At 44.8% G+C, this 17368-nt stretch overlaps 2 protein-coding genes across 3 annotated transcripts in view; one reads left to right on the top strand and one right to left on the bottom strand.

Moving 5' to 3' along the window:
• Nucleotides 1–11131, top strand: part of MAX (MYC associated factor X) — a 109511-nt gene extending 98380 nt beyond the window's left edge. For both annotated transcript variants that reach the window (XM_011978322.1, XM_011978320.1), the window contains one exon: nucleotides 10969–11131. In XM_011978322.1, coding sequence (XP_011833712.1) covers nucleotides 10969–11049 — 81 coding nt within the window. In that variant the 3' untranslated portion in view covers nucleotides 11050–11131. The remainder of the gene's footprint in view (nucleotides 1–10968) is intronic.
• Nucleotides 1–17368, bottom strand: part of FNTB (farnesyltransferase, CAAX box, beta) — a 90468-nt gene that overhangs the window by 58196 nt on the left and 14904 nt on the right. The window contains exons 2-4 of the mRNA XM_011978323.1: nucleotides 13114–13178; nucleotides 4918–4990; nucleotides 1285–1376 (exon numbers count right to left, since the gene is read on the bottom strand). Coding sequence (XP_011833713.1) covers nucleotides 1285–1376; nucleotides 4918–4990; nucleotides 13114–13178 — 230 coding nt within the window. The remainder of the gene's footprint in view (nucleotides 1–1284; nucleotides 1377–4917; nucleotides 4991–13113; nucleotides 13179–17368) is intronic.

Here is a 17368-nt window from a genome sequence, read left to right as displayed (position 1 = left end):
AGTGAGCTGAGATTGTGCCACTGTACCCCAGCCTGGGTGACAGAGTGAAACTCTGTCTCAAAAAAAAAAAAAAAAAAAAAAAAAAACCACATGAGCCTTTCTTTGACAATTAAATTCCTGTTACTGCAGAAACTGTGTCCAACTCTCCTTCCAGTGCTGGAAGCAGCCAGGCTTGCAGTGGCATCCCGATGATCAAAACAATGCACTTGCCTCTCCCTCAGAAAGCATCCTACGTACCACAAGGGTTAATGGCCTAATTCTTTATTATCTTCCCCATCCACATTCATCACAAGACACCCTGCCCAGGAAGGCAAGAATGAGAGGTTATTGTTAAGACAGAATGAATGAGACAATGTCCAGTTCTGTTCTTCTGACCTGACAATGTGACCAAGGCAGGGGCTCTGTGACCAGAGAGGGGCCCCGGCTAGCCTCTGTGTGTCCCAGCACAGCTGCCTCCTTGTGCTGTGGAGAAACGAACCTGGCTCAGAAATCTCTCATCCCAGATGCCTCGCCCTCAGGAGCACCAGAGGAAGCTGAGAAATTCGAGATGCTGCCTAGAGCCCATGCTGCCTCTCAGCGGATCTCTTAGATCCAATTCCTGGCTGCCCTTTCTTATTCCAGGTATCCCTAGGACTGGAGTCATGATCAGTCTTTTTATATATAAATAGTGATGAGTGTCTGGGAATGAGGTGCCAGATCAAGAATGCCATCGGTACAAGGATCTTGGGAAGAAGCTCAGTTGCTTGGATCTCTAATCATCAAACAGGTGTAGGAAAACTGAGAGTCACGGCATTTGTATGCCACGCCAGTAACACGTCCAGTCCCATCAAGAGCTGCACGGTCCCTCCAAGTACCGGGAGCAGGGAGGTACTTCTACAGAGGTGCGTAGGAAAGGCAAAGGCATTTTTGTTCACTGGACGGGCACGTGCTTCCCCACAGAAGCTGTTCAAATGCATACTGTACTTTCTGGCAAAATCATGTCTCTCAGAGTTGATGATTAAGACTTTTCTCAAAGACCAGAGTCAAGAGCCAAAAGAAAAGACCACAGAAGAAACCAGAATCCTTCTCTTGGCAGTTCAAAGTCTTGTTCTACCCACCAGCTTACATTAGGTTTCTAAAGTGGAGGAGTTTCAGGAAGTTGCCGGAGGTCATGAGAAGGGCAAGGATTTCTTTGTGGCACTCTGTTTTTTTCCATTCCAAACAAATAAAACAGAAACAAAACAAAACCCCAAACTCAAAATACAATTTCAGAGAACACCCCAGATTTCCCAAAGCCAGACTCACTCTGTAGCCACTATCTGGGGGATGGGTTCATCTAGCAGTTCCAAGCTGTGCAGGATCCAATAGCAGAGCCATGGGCGGCTGGCATCCAGACACTGGGAGAGAGACAGGAGAGAAAACATCCCTTATTCACAGTCACTCCAAGACACTGCTGCCAAGGCCGTATCTGTCTCACTCCCAGCAGCCTGGCAAGGGGGAGGAGGGCACCCTTGCTCAAACAACAATCAGTGAATAAAGGACACTTTGCTTTGTGGCCTTAGCCAGGAGCTGAAATGACCATCTGTTAAAAAAAAAAAAAAAAGATAACAGGGCCAGGTGCGGTGGTTCATGCCTGCAATTCCAGCACTTTGGGAGGCCAAGGTGGGGGGATCATTTAAGGTCAGGAGTTCAAGACCAGCCTGGCCAACATGGCAAAACCCTGTCTCTATTAAAAATACAAAAATTAGCTGGGCATGGTGATGTGCGCCTGTAATCCCAGCTACTTGGGAGGCTGAGGCAGGAGAATCACTTGAACCCAGGAGGCAGAGGTTGCAATGAGCCAAGATCGCACTACTGCACTCCAGCCTGGGTGACAGAGCGAGACTCCGTCTCAAAAAAAAAAAAAGAAAAAAAAAAAGAAGAAAAGAAAAGAAAAAAAAGACAACAGGATTAAAAAGAAAAGGTGACCCTGAACCCAGTGGATCCCTCCCTGGTAAGCATCTAAGGAAGGCCGAGCAGAGGACTTCCTACAGGCCAGGAGGTTAGGGGCTGCTATTTTCTCAGTGTAGAACCAAGGAGATATATACTCTCTGAAGAGATTTTCTGGCTTAATTCAACCACTGATTCAACAAATATTTGATAGTATCTACTTGTACCAAGCACTGTATTAGACACTGGGGGCATGATAATAAAATTTGGTTTCTACTCTTTATTTTTTTGAGACAGGGTCTCGCTCTGTCACCCAGGCTAGAGTGCAATGGTATGATCTCAGCTCACTGCAGCCTCAACCTCCCAGGCTCAAGCAATCCTCCTGCCTCAGCCTCCTAAGTAGCTGGGACTAGGGGCACACACCACCATGCCTGGCTAATTTTTTAAGTTTTTACAGAGACAGGGTCCCACTATGTTGCCCAGGCTGGTCTTGAAGTCCTGGACTGAAGCAATTCACCTGCCTGATTCTCCCAAAGTGCTGAGATTACAGGCATGAGCCACCATGCCCGACCTGGTTTCTGTTCTTGAGATGCTTGGGATATGGAATGCCTGTGGTTACCTGTAGGGGAAGAGAGCACCGGACAGACATATAAAGTTACCTCATGTCTTTCTGGAACCAACACGTGTACATATACCTGGAGAAATGCTATAATGGGCAAAAACAGAGTTTTGAAGGAGCGCATGGAAGAGACTAATTCTGCCTGGTGAGCTAGGAAAGGCTTCCAAAGGTGACATGCAGACAGCTCTTGATCATAATCAAACCACAAATGATTATTGAGCATTCAAGGCTAGGCAGGGTGGGTAGGAGTACTGCCCCAGTTTTATAAATTAAAATATATAAATGAGGTCCAGAGATTAACCTTTTTCAGATTATAAAAATAGTAAATGTCAGAGCTGAGACAAGAACCTAGGTTTTTAGACTTAATCTAGTGTTCTTTCCATTGGCCCAAGCTGCCCTCTTCAAAACTGTGCTGATATCCCAAGCTGTGGCTAACCCGCCACCTGGAAGGCAGGTTGCCGGGCTACTGAAGACACTGCCAGGGATGCAGCCTAAGTTTGAATCCCAGCTCTTCCCCTTACTAGCTATGTGCCATTGAGCAAATGACTTAATTTCGCTATGCCCATTTCATTATCTGCAAAAAACAAAAGAATGATCTACCTCACATAGTTATAAGATTTAAATAAGAGAATGCAGCTGGGCGCAGTAGCTCACGTGTGTAACCTCAGAACCTCGGGAGGCTGAGGCAGGCGGATCACCTGAGGTCAGGAGTTCAAGACCAGCCTGGCCAACATGGTGAAACCCCACCTCTACTAAAAATACAAAAATTAGCCAGGTGTGATGGTGCACACCTGTAATCCTGGTCACTCAGGAGGCTGAGGCAGGAGAATTGTTTGAACCTGAGGTGGAGGTTGCAGTGAGCCAAGATCATGCCACTGCACTCCAGCCTGGGAAACAGAACAAGACTCCATCTCATAAATAAATAATGAGAGAATGCATGGTAAGCTTTCAGCAGCACATTGTTCAATAAATTGTTAGCTGACATTGGTACCAACTGTATCATAACTATTGAGGACTTGAGTTAAGGATTGAAAACTGATAGCCCACAGGCCAAATCTAGCCCATGGATGTGTATTGTTTAATTGGAAGTAGCTGCAACATTTGTCAGGAGAGTCACATGAAAACGTGGATTTCCAGCTTCATTTGGGGGGGTGGGGGGAAAAGATGATCAGGCAACCCTGGGTCTGCATTCCTGGATGGCAGCAATGGGCAGGAACGGAGTAAAGGCACAGGGCCTCCAGTTAGCCTCAGTCTCCATGCAGCCCACTTCACTGATTTATGCTGCCTGCCTGGGCCCCACAGGCATTTGAGTTGGCAAATCATTGCCACAAATAATCAAATGTGGAACCCAAATAAAAAGCAGATTAAAAACAGAGACGCTGCTCTGTGTTAAGCAGGGCAGAAAGACTGGAGCCTTCCTGTTCACATTCACCCTTTGCCTGCCCTCAATCCATCCAACATCCGTCCCTCTCCACCGCCACCCAGCCCTGAGGTTGCTCTGGGAAATATTTAAGATCTACTCTTAAATAGTAACTGTTAAATTGCAAGGGCCACTCTCTATACTGGTTCTCTAGTCAGTATAGAAATTAGATCTTATGGCCGGGCACGGTGGCTCAAGCCTGTAATCCCAGCACTTTGGGAGGCCAAGATGGGCGGATCACGAGGTCAGGAGATCGAGACCATCCTGGCTAACACGGTGAAACCCCGTCTCTACTAAAAAATACAAAAAACTAGCCGGGGAGGTGGCAGCGCCTGTAGTCCCAGCTACTTGGGAGGCTGAGGCAGGAGAATGGCGTGAACCTGGGAGGCGGAGCTTGCAGTGAGCTGAGATCCGGCCACTGCACTCTAGCCTGGGTGACAAAGCGAGACTCCGTCTCAAAAAAAAAAAAAGAAATTAGATCTTACTATAAGAAAGGGTTTTTGTCTCTTTAATGAAGATATGAAAAGTAATGTACCAGAAGAAGTGGTGAAGTTGGAAAATTTGTAACCACCATGATACAGACTTAACAGGTTTGGACAATACTCCTCAACAAATGAGCAAGAAATTAGATCAGCTTATAGAGCAAAGGGTTAAGGGTGAACAGGTAACTGGCTTTTAGCCAGCTGTCAAGGGGGTCTAGATAAAGCACGCAAACCCCTCACTCATCATCTAGTAACAGAAGAAAGCCCCACCCTATCTAGGGTGCTCCCCTCACTCTGGAAGAAACTGGGTTCCGCCCTTTCAGGGCTAGAGTCCCAGCCCTGTGACAGTACTCTACCTCCTGCCAGAGCCACAGAGAACAAAGAGTGACTCTGCAACAAGTCAGCCCCAACAGTCTTTTATGTTTAAATAGAAAAAGGAGGAAGACTTGGACAATTTGACAGCAAGAGTTCCTGGGTAATGTGTTTACCTCATAGGCGTCTGTGAGTTGTCGAAGGCCTCTTTTCAGATAATGGAAGTGCTTCTCCCTCTGCAAAATAAGCCTGGAAAGACAAACAGCTTATAAGCCCATTCTAATAGCTTATGCTTCCACCACACGCACGTGTACACACATACACACACACAGGTACACACTCAGCTTCAGGACGTCCCTCTGCAGTCACTGATTGGATAACCAGCAACTTCTCTGGTTCCAAAGAGCAACTAAACCCGAGAAAAGAAGCTCTTGTCTGAATGTCTCTAAAGCATCTGAAAACCACGCCAGCTGCCATTTTGAGTGAGATTTTGGTCTCCTAAAGGCAGTGACTTTGGGCTAACGGAAAAGCCACAATGCGCACACGCAGCCAGGCATGGCTGACAGTCCACCCAGAAACTTCCTCCAGCATCTAAGAACAGATATCTTTGTAGCTCCCCATCCTGTAAGCAATTTAAATCTGAGTCTCGCCACATCCCTGCCTCAGCCGCTGTCATTTCAGTCACCCCTTCTGGGATGACTTCTTCAAGGTCTATAGTGTGTACCCTGCCTGCCTCTCAGTTATCCATCTATCATTCCCTCCCTGAAATTCCACCTCCCACGTGTGACCCACAGCCCTGGCCAGAGGACCGTGTTCTGCAGCCAGTCGCTGTCCTTGGCTCTGAAGTCAACAATACTGGCTTTAAGATGGAATGTGCCGCCCATGGCCACCTGCACAGGCCGGGCAAAGCATGGAGGCTGCACTTCTTTCTTGGTCTGGCAGAAGGAGCCTGTGTGACTAGAGAAGGAAGGAAAAAGCACAGATTGTCAAGATGTTCCCTGCGCTTGCGGATTACAGAAACAAAGGAAACAGAACCATTCCCTTTGCTAGGTAGTCAATTCCACAATTGTTTATCAAACTCCCACTGTACTCGGCTCAGAATAAGAGCCTTCATGTAGTCTTTTTCTTTTTTTTTTTTTAGATGGAGTCTTGCTCTGTCGCCCAGGCTGGAGTTCAGTGGCGCAATCTCGGCTCACTGCAAGCTCCGCCTCCCAGGTTCAAGCGATTCTCCTGCCCCAGCCTCCTGAGTAGCTGGGACTATAGGCATATGCCACCACGCCCAGCTAATTTTTGTATTTTTAGTAGAGACAGGGTTTTGCCATGTTGGCCAGGCTGGTCTCGAATTCCTGACCTCAGGTGATCCACCCGCCTCGGTCTCCCAAAGTGCGGGGATTACAGGCATGAGCCACCGCACCCGACCCTTCATGTAGTCTTTACTTCAAAAACTTTCAATTTAGAAACGAGGTAAGGATATCAATGGCTACAAGGAAAGAATGGGTAGGTTTTGTAAAGGAAACACATAAACTACTACTGGAGGCTCAAAAGTGAGGGGACATCTCATGAAGAAAGGAATGATCAGGAAAGTTTGTGTGAAAAAGGAGGAATGTGCGATGAGCGGCTCTGGCAGAAGGAGAACATTTTAATTCAACTTTAAATAGCTGCAGGTAGCTAATGACTGTTACGCAGCACAGGTATAAAGCGTGCAAGAGGAGTGGCAGGTGGGAGAATCTGGCCTCAATACAGGGATGAAAGAGGAATGGGAGAAAAGCAGCTGGGACCCTTTTTCTTTTTTTTAAACAAGAATCTGGGATGCTGACTGAGGTATTTCTACTCAATTTACCAGGCAAAGGGAAGTCCTGAAGGTATTTGAGATGAAAAAAGAAATGATCAGAACTGCACTTTAGAAAAACAGTAGGTACGGAGTATGTGTCTACAAACTGAATAACTGAAAACACTGCAGTGGGCAGACAGATGGGGTGGGGAGGCAGGGTTAGAAGCGCTGAGGAGCTGACACAGTTGGGGCTACTTAAGGTCCAAACTAGCGTGTGACCCATGGTCAGTCGACTTTCAGATGTGTGGGTTTTAGGATGCTGGAAGCGCATTCAGGTGAGGATGTCAATCAGGCTCCTGGACACACACATGGGGCTCAGGACAGGGATCCAGGTTACACACACGGACTGGGAAGCATTTATCTGCATGGAAGTGACAGGTGAAGCCACAGAAGATGAGAGGGCAGAGATAAAAGTTTGAAAACAAAACTGTGGGAAGACCCATCTCTAAGGGTTTAGAGGAGAACGAAGAGCCAGTGAAGGAGAGAAACAGCAGAGTTTACATATGCTGGGGAAGAGCAAAGGAAGTGTCATGTCACAGGCCATCAGGGAGGACAGAATTTCAGGAAGGTGTTTAACAGTGGCAGATGCTGCGGCAAGACTGAGGGAAAAGACAGCAAACCACAGAAGGGCCGGAGACCCCCAAGAACATTCAGAGCAGAGGTGAAGGCAAACTGTAAACAAGGGAAGGCTAGACTCAGTTTCTCTTTCAGGAAAGTCCACTCAGGATGCAGGGAGCACTCATCTGTGTGGGCAGGGTGTCCAGCACTGGGGTAGAGGCTGCTCTGTCCCCTAGAGCGACAGTCCAGAGGTGGACACAGATGTGAAAATGACAAGCAGAGCCCTGTCCAATAAACACTGTGATCAGCTATGAGAAGAGATGGAGAGTCAGAAAACTCTTTCCAAAGGGAACAGCATTGAGGCTAAGGCTGGAAGGATATGAGTTAAACAGGCAAAATGAAGAAAACATCATGACACATTTAAGTTAGTTTAGTTCCGCTGGATCAAAAGTACAAGGCAGTAAGCAGAGAAATTCCACACTAAAAATGCAAAAGCCCAGAGGAAATCCATCAGGGAAGGTCTGTAAAGAGGACGGAGGAGGGCTGGGATGAGAGTATAGTAGGAGAGGTGAGCCTGGAAGAAGGAAGGATTCTACATTCTTGGAGCAAGAAATGATGGGTTCGAAGCTAGCGAAATACAGGACTCTGATGTGGGAAGGAGGAAACAGGAAATTCAGATGGGTCAACCTCGATTTTCTCAGGAACTAGGAGTCAAGATGGTGGGAGAGCTGTGGAATGGCCACAGTGGTGGGTACGTTAGGGAATCTACATGAGACGAATAAAAGGATTATAAGGCAGTTAGCGAAGGGCCAGTGAAATTAAGAAGTGTAACATGTTGGTGAAGCCAGTCAGCAGCCTCAGGAGAAACCAAGCCTGCTGACACCTTGGTCTCAGACTTCTGGCCTCCAGAACTGTGAGAAAATAAATCTCTGTGGTTTACTGTGCCCCATCTGTGATACTGTGTTATGGCAGCTCAAGCTAATACCCTCTCCGGTCCTTCATTCTCAACTCACCTCTATCCAAAAATCTTTTCTGTGTAGGAAGTTAAGAAAGATAGAGCTCTTTCTATTTTTACCTGAACAATTCAGCCCCAAAACCATTCAATTACATGGAGCAGAATAAGAGAGGCTTCACGCAGGACTTGAGGGGGTGCAGGGTTGGACGCAGGGTGTCAGCTCAAGTAGATGAGGAGGGCCCCCATGTCACTGTGCAGAGGGTGACAGGAGAGCAAGTGGGTAAATCTATTAAGGCTACAGGAAGTCAGGTTTCCACTGTCTGAGAAGGAACTTGCACATTCGTGTGTACTGGGTAATGATTTAAATAGTATTTCTTATGAGGGGTGAGCCCACCGGGCTTCCAGACTCTTCGCAATGTGCCTCCACCCACATTACTCTCCAACCTCATCTCCACCCCTGAGCTCTGGTCATGCTACCTTCTTTGAGCTCCGTTCCTGGCTTTACCACATGCTGTTCCCTCTGCCTGGAACACTCTCCCCATCCTTTAAGTTAGCCACCCCTATTCCACCTACAGATTCAGCTTAAATGTCACTTTCTCTAAGAAGCCTTCCCCAACTTCCCAATCCAAATTAGATTCTCCCAGTGATTCTCTCTCTCAAACTATCCCATTGGTAACTGTGTATTTGTGTTCATTTAATATCCACCTCCCCCACTAGACTAAGAGCCCAGCAGGGGCAGGCCCAGGGCTAGCCTTGCTCATGCTGGCTTCCCTCAGCCCAGCAGAGTGTCCTGTCCTTTGGAGACTCTCTAGATACTGATGCTGAAAGGATCACATAAAGGCAGCAGAATGGAATGACAGCAAAGCCACTTCCTCCCTGCAAACCTGGGCCATCCTGGGAAACATGCATTTGATTGTGACAGATGAGAGGACAGGAGATTCAGTCCATTGTTGGTTCCTCGGGACTTTCTAAACTCACTAAAGCCAGGGGCCTCTCTAGTCAAAAAATAAGCATCTGGCATGTAAGTAATAAAGCAATTGAGGAAAGGTGAATTTATTTGTAAGACCTTGGAAAGAACAATAAGAAGAAGAGAATACATCCTCTACCTGCTCAGGATCTGGGAAATTCTAAAACTGTATCACATACAGGAATGGCAGAAAACCCGGGAGCTAAGCAGGTGCCTGTGAGAGACCTGCCTTGAGAACTTTACCTCAGAGTATTCTGGCTTCAGAGCCATTGCCAGCACTTAACCTCCAGGGCTCTATTAGCACAGGGACATTATCAATATTTCTCACTTCTGAGGAGCACCAGGCTCCTGTGCCCAGGAGAAAACAAATTTAAAATTACATGTGAGATAGTTATCTGTGTAGTTTATGCATTTCAGGTTTCTTATTAAAGCCAAGGTGATACATGCAAAAGGGTACATTCAAAAGGGTGTGAAACCGTGACAATACCCACAGGGAAGAAAAAATGAATTTTCATGGGAAAGCAGGACATGAATAAACAAAACCATGAAAAGCATGGTCAAAAAGTTCCTTGGGACTGACTACCTCACTCCAGGTAGACAGTCTCAACTTTAGAGAAGAAAATAATTTCTGGGAAGGGGATTAATTGTAGAATGTACTGACATTCAGCTACAGCCTTGACTTTGAGCCCAGTCTGCTACTCAACTTTGGCCCTGGAACGCTGAAAAGGCAAATGCCGACTTCAGCATCATCACAGGCATCCCTGGACCTGTGCGTGGTCTGTGGTCCTGGGCGTGTGTGTAAGTCTGTCCCACTTGATCAGCATCATGACCTCAGACACACAAACAAGCCCTGCCGTCTAGATTTACTGCTAACAGCTGACCATGCACTTTAGCTAACAGTGAAGGTTACTTCCTGCATTAAAGTGTCAGACTTTAAAATTTGGCTATTAAGATGTTAAATATTGAGACTGTGATAATAATTTAAAATTCTGATAAATTTTCTAATTTATTCTTATATCCTCGCTCATTCTATGATGGTGATGTTTGGCTTCAGCTTTATATTGATATGTTGATTTATATACTCAGCCATTCAGTCAAAATGTATAGTATTTCCAATATGAATTAGCATCCTTTAAAACACTCAATTTCATAGGCAACAATGATAAAACGGGTAATTGTGAAATTCCTGAAACTAATCCAGAGCCCTGATATATTCTATTTCCACAAGGATCCAAGCCCAGGAGGAACACATTTTTTTCCCCACCCATACCTGACCTACTATCTATGAATCAGGGGATTTCACTCCTTTAATATCATCTACCATCACTCCCAAAAAACAACTGCTTCCTCCCAGACTATAACCTCCCATTTCCCCTCATATCTCAGTGTGAATAAAAGTCTTTCTTCAGCTCATGAGCTAAGGAAAAACAAATTTTCAAAAATGAATGAAAGAGACCAAGGGCTCTATCCTGATGGTAAATGAAAAGGGAATGTCAAATCATCAAAGGTTCGTGTAGGAAACAGAGGTTGTGTGTCCCCAGAGCCCAGGCAGTAGACAGTAACTCAGTCCAATCGGGTGAGTCATCGGCTTCAACTACAACAACAAAGCCCCTCTGAAAGCAATCACCCACACCCTCACCATGATGAAGTCTTGTCCCCTCTGGGGAAGCTAAGCTTGAACCAGCTTGTGCCTAGGGGCAGCGAACTGCCAAGGATACCGTTATATTTAAGAGTGCTGTTCTCCCAAGCTGTTTAAATAAATGGCGTCATTTGCTAATCTCTAGCTGTGTCTCATGACAAGAGGAATAATTCATTTTATTGAGGTCAGAGTATTGGGTTAATGCAGAGATTTGGTTTAGCAGTTAAGGGAAAGACTATACTACTAAGCTGATACTTTTCCTCCTTTCCTTCCCCAGGGAACGAAGACGAAGTTAACCCTCCCACCTGTCTTTCCCTATGAACACTTGCCTCTTCCAACTGTTTTCTGCCATGGCTAATCAGAAAAAGTTTCTTAAGGAAAAGGTGGCAAAGAAAAAAAAAGGTAACAAAGTTGGACCCATTTATAATGTTCTAGTAAGCGTAGTACCTAGACACTGACTTGCTAGGATTGAGTCTGTTAGGAGATCTCAAGAAGTCAAGAGACATGAGGAAGGAGGAAAGGCTGAACTTCAGACCTGTGACTGACTTCCCAACCAGAGTGAATCAGCCAGTGGCCTAACCACACTTTGTTCAGAGATGTCAAGGAAAAGTGTTCTCTTGGCCAGGTGCCGTGGCTCACAGCTGTAATCTCGGTACTTTGGGAGGACTGCTTGAGGCCAGGAGTTCAAGACAAGCCTGAGCAACACAGTGAGACCCCCATCTCTACAAAAAATAAAAACAAAAATAAGCTAGGCATGGTGATGCATTCCTATAGTCCCAACTACTGGGGAGGCTGTACTGAAAGGATTCGCAGGAGTTCAAGGCTGTTGTGGGCTATGATCAGGGTACTGCAATCCAGCCTGGGCAACAGAGCAAGACAAGGCAAGGCAGGGCAGGACAGCACAGGACAGGACAGGACAAGACAAGACAGACAGAAAGGAAAGAAAGTGAGAAAGAGAGAGAGAGAGAAAGAAAGAGAGAAAGAGAGAGAGAGAAAGAAAAGAGAGAGAGAAAGAAAGAGAGAGAAAGAAAGAAAGAAGAAAGAAAGAAAGAAAGAAAGAAAGAAAGAAAGAAAGAAAGAAAGAAAGAAAGAAAGAAAGAAAGAAGAAAGAAAGAAAGAAAGAAAGAAAGAAAGAAAGAAAGAAAGAAAGAAAGAAAGAAAGAAAGAAAGAAAGAAAAAGAAAGAAAGAAAGAAAGAAAGAAAGAAAGAAAGAAAGAAAGAAAGAAAGAAAGAAAAAGAAAGAAAGAAAGAAAGAAAGAAAGAAAAAGAGAGAGAAGAAGGAAGGAAGAAAGGAAGTAAGTTCCATCATTAAGATAAAATGGTGACCACACAGTTTTAGGCTACTGATCAATTTTGATGGCTGGAAATGTAACAAATAATAGTTTCAAAGAAAGAATCTGTGACTGCATGAGAAGTACTAATACGATAATGAAATAACCTTATGAAATTCTAGTGTGACATATTACAAAACACTGGAAGAGAAAATAAAGGTTCAAATTAAATAATAAATTTCTTCCTATAATTCCCTTTCCAAAATACCTGACCTAACAGGACTCAGAAGACTTCAACTTGCTAAGCTCCAAGGAAAACGAAAGGCATTCTATTTCTTGTTTGAAATTTCATCCTTGGGATATGCTACACAATTACTAACAGGGAGCAAACATGGAGAAACTCAAACTTCCCATGTTTTTCCAGTCAAATAATAATCTACATCAAAGAAATCCATCCCTTGCCATCTCCCTGAACTCTAAACGTGTTTCAAAGTGCAATACGAAAAAGAAAAATCTGGGCCGGGCACGGTGGCTCATGCCTGTAATCCCAGCACTCTGGGAGGCTGAGGCGGGTATATTACCTGAAGTCAGGAGTTTAAGATCAGACTGGCCAACACGGTGAAACCCTGTCTCTACTAAAAATACAAAAATTAGCCAAGTGTGGTGGTAGGCGCCTGTAATCCCAGCTTCTTGAGAAGCTGAGGCAGGAGAATCACTTGAACCTAGGAGGCGGAGGTTCCAGGGAGCCGAGATCATGCCACTGCACCCCAGCCTGGGCAACAAGAGTGAAACTCTGTCTCAAAAAAAAAGAAAAAGAAAGAAAAAGAAAAACCTGAGAGTTCTCATCTGAAGACCAGAGCAGCAGGCCACCACTAAACAAAAATCTGGAATTCCCCTCTCCATCTTCAGACCTCAGAATCCAGACCCCATGTAACACCTGGCAACTCAGCTCCAGTGGAGAATCGCTCTGAACAGTATTCTACCAGAGGCAGGAGAGGGGGTCATAGCATATCCAGGTAGCCACAAGGACAAGAAACACCATTACTGCAGCAGATGCTCCCCGTGGTTAGATTCGCTCAAGGAGGAAAGAAGAAAGACTTACGCAGGATGGTGCTTTCCCAGATCCCCTCAAACTCCTAACCATAGCTTACCTTGGTACAAGGTGGTTGAACTTGTAAGAACTGAAGACCTCTTGGATCTTTTCTTCTACCTTTGCCTGGAAAGGATGCAGGAGATAGGAGAGAGAAAACAAATACAGATGAGACCTCCATCAGCTTTTTCTTCCTATTGCCACAAATGCCTATTGGCGAGGGTTGGTTGGTATGGTTTGGAACTTCATAGTACTGTTAAGACAGGGGTTCTGCAGGATGACAGGCTTAGGACAAGGCAAGAGGGAATCCCCTGTACCATGTTGGCATCACAATGGACTTTTCCAGAAACTGAATCCATAATATCCAAACTAATGGCAGTTTTGGTGTTTGGTTCCCTGGCACTAGTTACTCTGAGAGCAGATGAAGACAGATGTCTCTTGCTTGTGTAGGAGACCATATGCCACCCCGAAATATGCCTCAACGGCATAAGGATTATTTTGAGAAACTGCAGCTACAGGAGAAGCTCTGAAAACAGAGTATACCAGTCTGTGAGGGAAATTGACATCTATAAAGGAAATCTCCATTTGTGAGAGTGTTTCCCTCTCTGTACCAAAAGAGAAGGATGACTAAATCAGAGGAAACTATTATCAATGGAGAAGGCACCTACTGAAATTTGCAAAACAAACCTTACTCTTATTTACCATACTTGTCCTGTTCACCTCCCCATAACTGGCTTCCCCCACAAACTTCTCTGTTTTTAGTTGAAAATGCTATATAAGCTGGAGTTCTAGATCACCTCTTTCAGAATTACTCATTTTCCCCTGGGTATCTCCTACGTATACATGAAGTATACATGTTAACAAACTTCTGCTTGTTTTTCTTTTGTTACCCTGTTGTTTTGTTATAGAGGTTCCAGCCCAGAAATTAGAAGGGTAAAGGGGAAATGATTTTTTTTCCTCCCCTCCACTTCAAGTATGTATTCTTCCTGCTCTATGAAGTTGTTTGGATGTTCATTAACTCACCACTCTCAAATACATAATTAGTTTCTGCCAATAGTCATGCTTCTTATTGTAAAACTGAACAGTTAAAATATTCAAATCATTTGGGAGATTTATAACATCAATTGTTGAAACACCAAAACAAATAGCAAATTCTGGTCCTACGTCATGCACAGGACTCCACAGTCCCATAAAATGAAGGATCTCAGAAAGGTCACAAAAGAAATCAGATCTTTCTCTTCTGAAGACCACACCACAATGCTAAAAGCAACCCACATGGTTGACAAAAATTGCAGGCTGGGTTCTGGACAGAAATACACTTACAATTAAGCATGAATCAGGCTGCACTTCAGCCCACTTCCTGGTTGCTAAAAGTCCCATCATTCCTATAGAGCCATTTGTATCCCATTTGTATCCCATCATTCCTATAGAGCCAGGATCTCTGACATTAGAATCGTAAGACTTTTGTTGCCAGGCGCGGTGGCTCAAGCCTGTAATCCCAGCAATTTGGGAAGCCAAGACGGGCGGATCACGAGGTCAGGAGATCGAGACCATCCTGGTTAACACGACGAAACCCCATCTCTATTAAAAATACAAAAAACTAGCCGGGCGAGGTGGCGGGCGCCTGTAGTCCCAGCTACTCGGGAGGCTGAGGCAGGAGAATGGCATGAACCCGGGAGGCGGAGCTTGCAGTGAGCTGAGATCCAGCCACTGCACTCCAGCCTGGGCTACAGAGTGAGACTCTGTCTCACTTTTGTTTAAGGATCATCTAAGATGTTTTTCAGACTTTGAAGTCCAGCAATCAGTTTGAAAACCCCCACAGAGGAACAGAATCTGCCTGAGAATACAGCTTCCTTATCTCCCTGTCAATGACTTCACCCTACATTTTTCAACCAATCAACAAACTCCACACTCCACACTTCAGCCTACTCCAAAACCCTTAAAAGCCCTAACCCCAAATTACTCAAAGGAGAGTTTGAGGATTCTTCCCATCTCCTCATGAGGTGACCCTATGACTAAACCTCCTTCTCTGCTGCAACCCCCATCTTTTTTTTTTTTTGAGACGGAGTCTCTGTCACCCAGGCTGGAGTACAGTGGCGCGATCTTGGCTCATGGCAACCTCCGCCTCTCGGTTTCAAGAGATTGTCCTGCCTCAGCCTCCCAAGTAGCTAGGATAACAGGTGCCCACCACCCCGCCCAGCTAATTTTTGTATTTTTAGTAGAGGCAGGCTTTCACCGTGTTGGTCAGACTGGTCTCGAACTCCTGACGTCAGGTGATCCACCCACCTCAGCCTCCCAAAGTACTGGGATTACAGGAATGAGCCACCACGGCCAGCCAACCCCTTGGTGTACTGACTTGCTGAGTGGTTCAGGCAACGGTTGTGGTCACAATGTGGTCTCATGGGAGAGCTCCTGTATACAAGGTATGGTAATGAGGGAGGGTCTGGTTAATAGGACTGGGATTCACCTTCCTTGGCATTCCTAATCTTTGTAGTGAGACATGTTTTTGTTGAGATTTCAAGATACATAAATATCTCCCTGGAAAACTTCAAAAATGAGTCATTTATTTCTGAAACACCCATTGAGGTAGAGCTCCTAGTCCCTTTGAGAAGCATGCAAGAATTATCTGTGATGATGAGGGGAGCAGTGATATGAATCATCTAAAATGGCAGCCAATCTAAAATTAATTTACATCTGGTTTTAGAACATGCTTTGATATTTGCTTCTGAACATGAATTTGCGGGATGATCTGTTTAAAAGGTTACAATACTTCAAAAAACAGACTGACGTCACCATGAGAATCTGACTTGGCAGAAATAAGAAAGTTGTCCCAGAATCATCATAATTCTTTTTCCATTCCCGACACTCACACAGCTAAAATAAAGCACCAGCCTAAATGAAACACAGACTGCATTTCTCAGTCATGCCTATAAGCTGAATGAGATAGAAAAATATACAAGAAATTGCTAAGATCATTAAATAAAGATTTGCCTGTGATATACCATCATCCCTCAGTATCCATGGGGGATTGGTTCCAGGATCTCCCAGGATACCAAAATCTGTGGATGCTCAAGTCCTTGATATAAAATACTGGAGTATTTGCACAAAACCTATACAACCCTCCCATATAATCACAAGTAGCTTAACTACAGGGATACATTCTGAGAGACGCCTTCTTAGGTGATTTCATCATGGTGTGAACATCAGAGTATACTCACACCAGCCTGGGTGGTACAGCCTACCACACACGTAGGCTGTATAGTGTGGCCTATTGCTCCTGGGCCACAGACCTGTACAGCATATTACTGCATTGAATACTGTAGGCAAATGTAACACAATAGTAAGGACCTGTCTATCTAAAAGTATCTAAACATAAAAAAGGTAGAGTGAAAATACAGTACTATCATCTTTCCAGACCACTGTGGTATATGTAGTCTGTTGATTGTTATATGGCACACGCCTGTATTTTAAATCATCTCTAGATTACTTATAAAACCTCCTAGTACAATATAACTGCAATTGAGAAAAGAATAGCTCAGAGCAGTCTGAGTTATGTGAGGTATGCAAAATTTATCAAGCCCAGAGAGACCGAGTATAGGACTTCATTTATGCTTCCAACACCCATGTCCGGGGGCAGTTGTTTAAAGGCATTTCATTCCTCCCTAGCTGCCTCATCCATTATCTTCACGTTTCAGGAATTTGCGATACAAAGAATAATGTATACCTTATGTAATTTTAATGTAAAGTCTTGGTAAACAATTTAGGAATAGCCTCTTCTTTTCCTTTATTTATTTTTCTTTCAGTCAGCTTTTTGGGTAACTATTCTTTTTTTGTTTTTTTTGAGACAGAGTCTTGTTCTGCTAGGCTGGAGTGCAGTGGCGCCATCTCAGCTCACTGCAACCTCCACCTCTAGGGTTCAAGTGATTCTCCTGCCTCAGCCTCCAGAGTAGCTGGGACTACAGGCGCATGCCACCATGCCCGGCGATTTTTTTTTTAATTTTTTGTAGAGACGGGGTTTCACCATGTTAGCCAGGATGGTCTCGATCTCCTGACCTCGTGATCCACCGGTCTCCGTCTCCCAAAGTGCTGGGATTACAGGCATGAGCCACAGCACCTGGCCCTGGCTATTCTTGTCCTTTAAAAACCTACTTGTAACTGTTGCTAATTAAGAGTGTATAATGAGGGCAACTTGAATCTATGCTCTTGGGTTGCAATCTTCAAGCTTGGCCCAAATAAACTCTCTACTTACATTAACTTTGCCTCAGCTTCTTCCTTTTAGGTTAACATAATAACGAGAAAATAAGTCTGTACTTATT

Source organism: Mandrillus leucophaeus, unplaced genomic scaffold, assembly GCF_000951045.1.
Source record: "Mandrillus leucophaeus isolate KB7577 unplaced genomic scaffold, Mleu.le_1.0 Scaffold192, whole genome shotgun sequence".
NCBI classification, from domain to species: domain Eukaryota; kingdom Metazoa; phylum Chordata; class Mammalia; order Primates; family Cercopithecidae; genus Mandrillus; species Mandrillus leucophaeus.
Note: the sequence above shows the minus strand (reverse complement) of the source record. Positions and strands in the feature narration are given on the sequence as shown.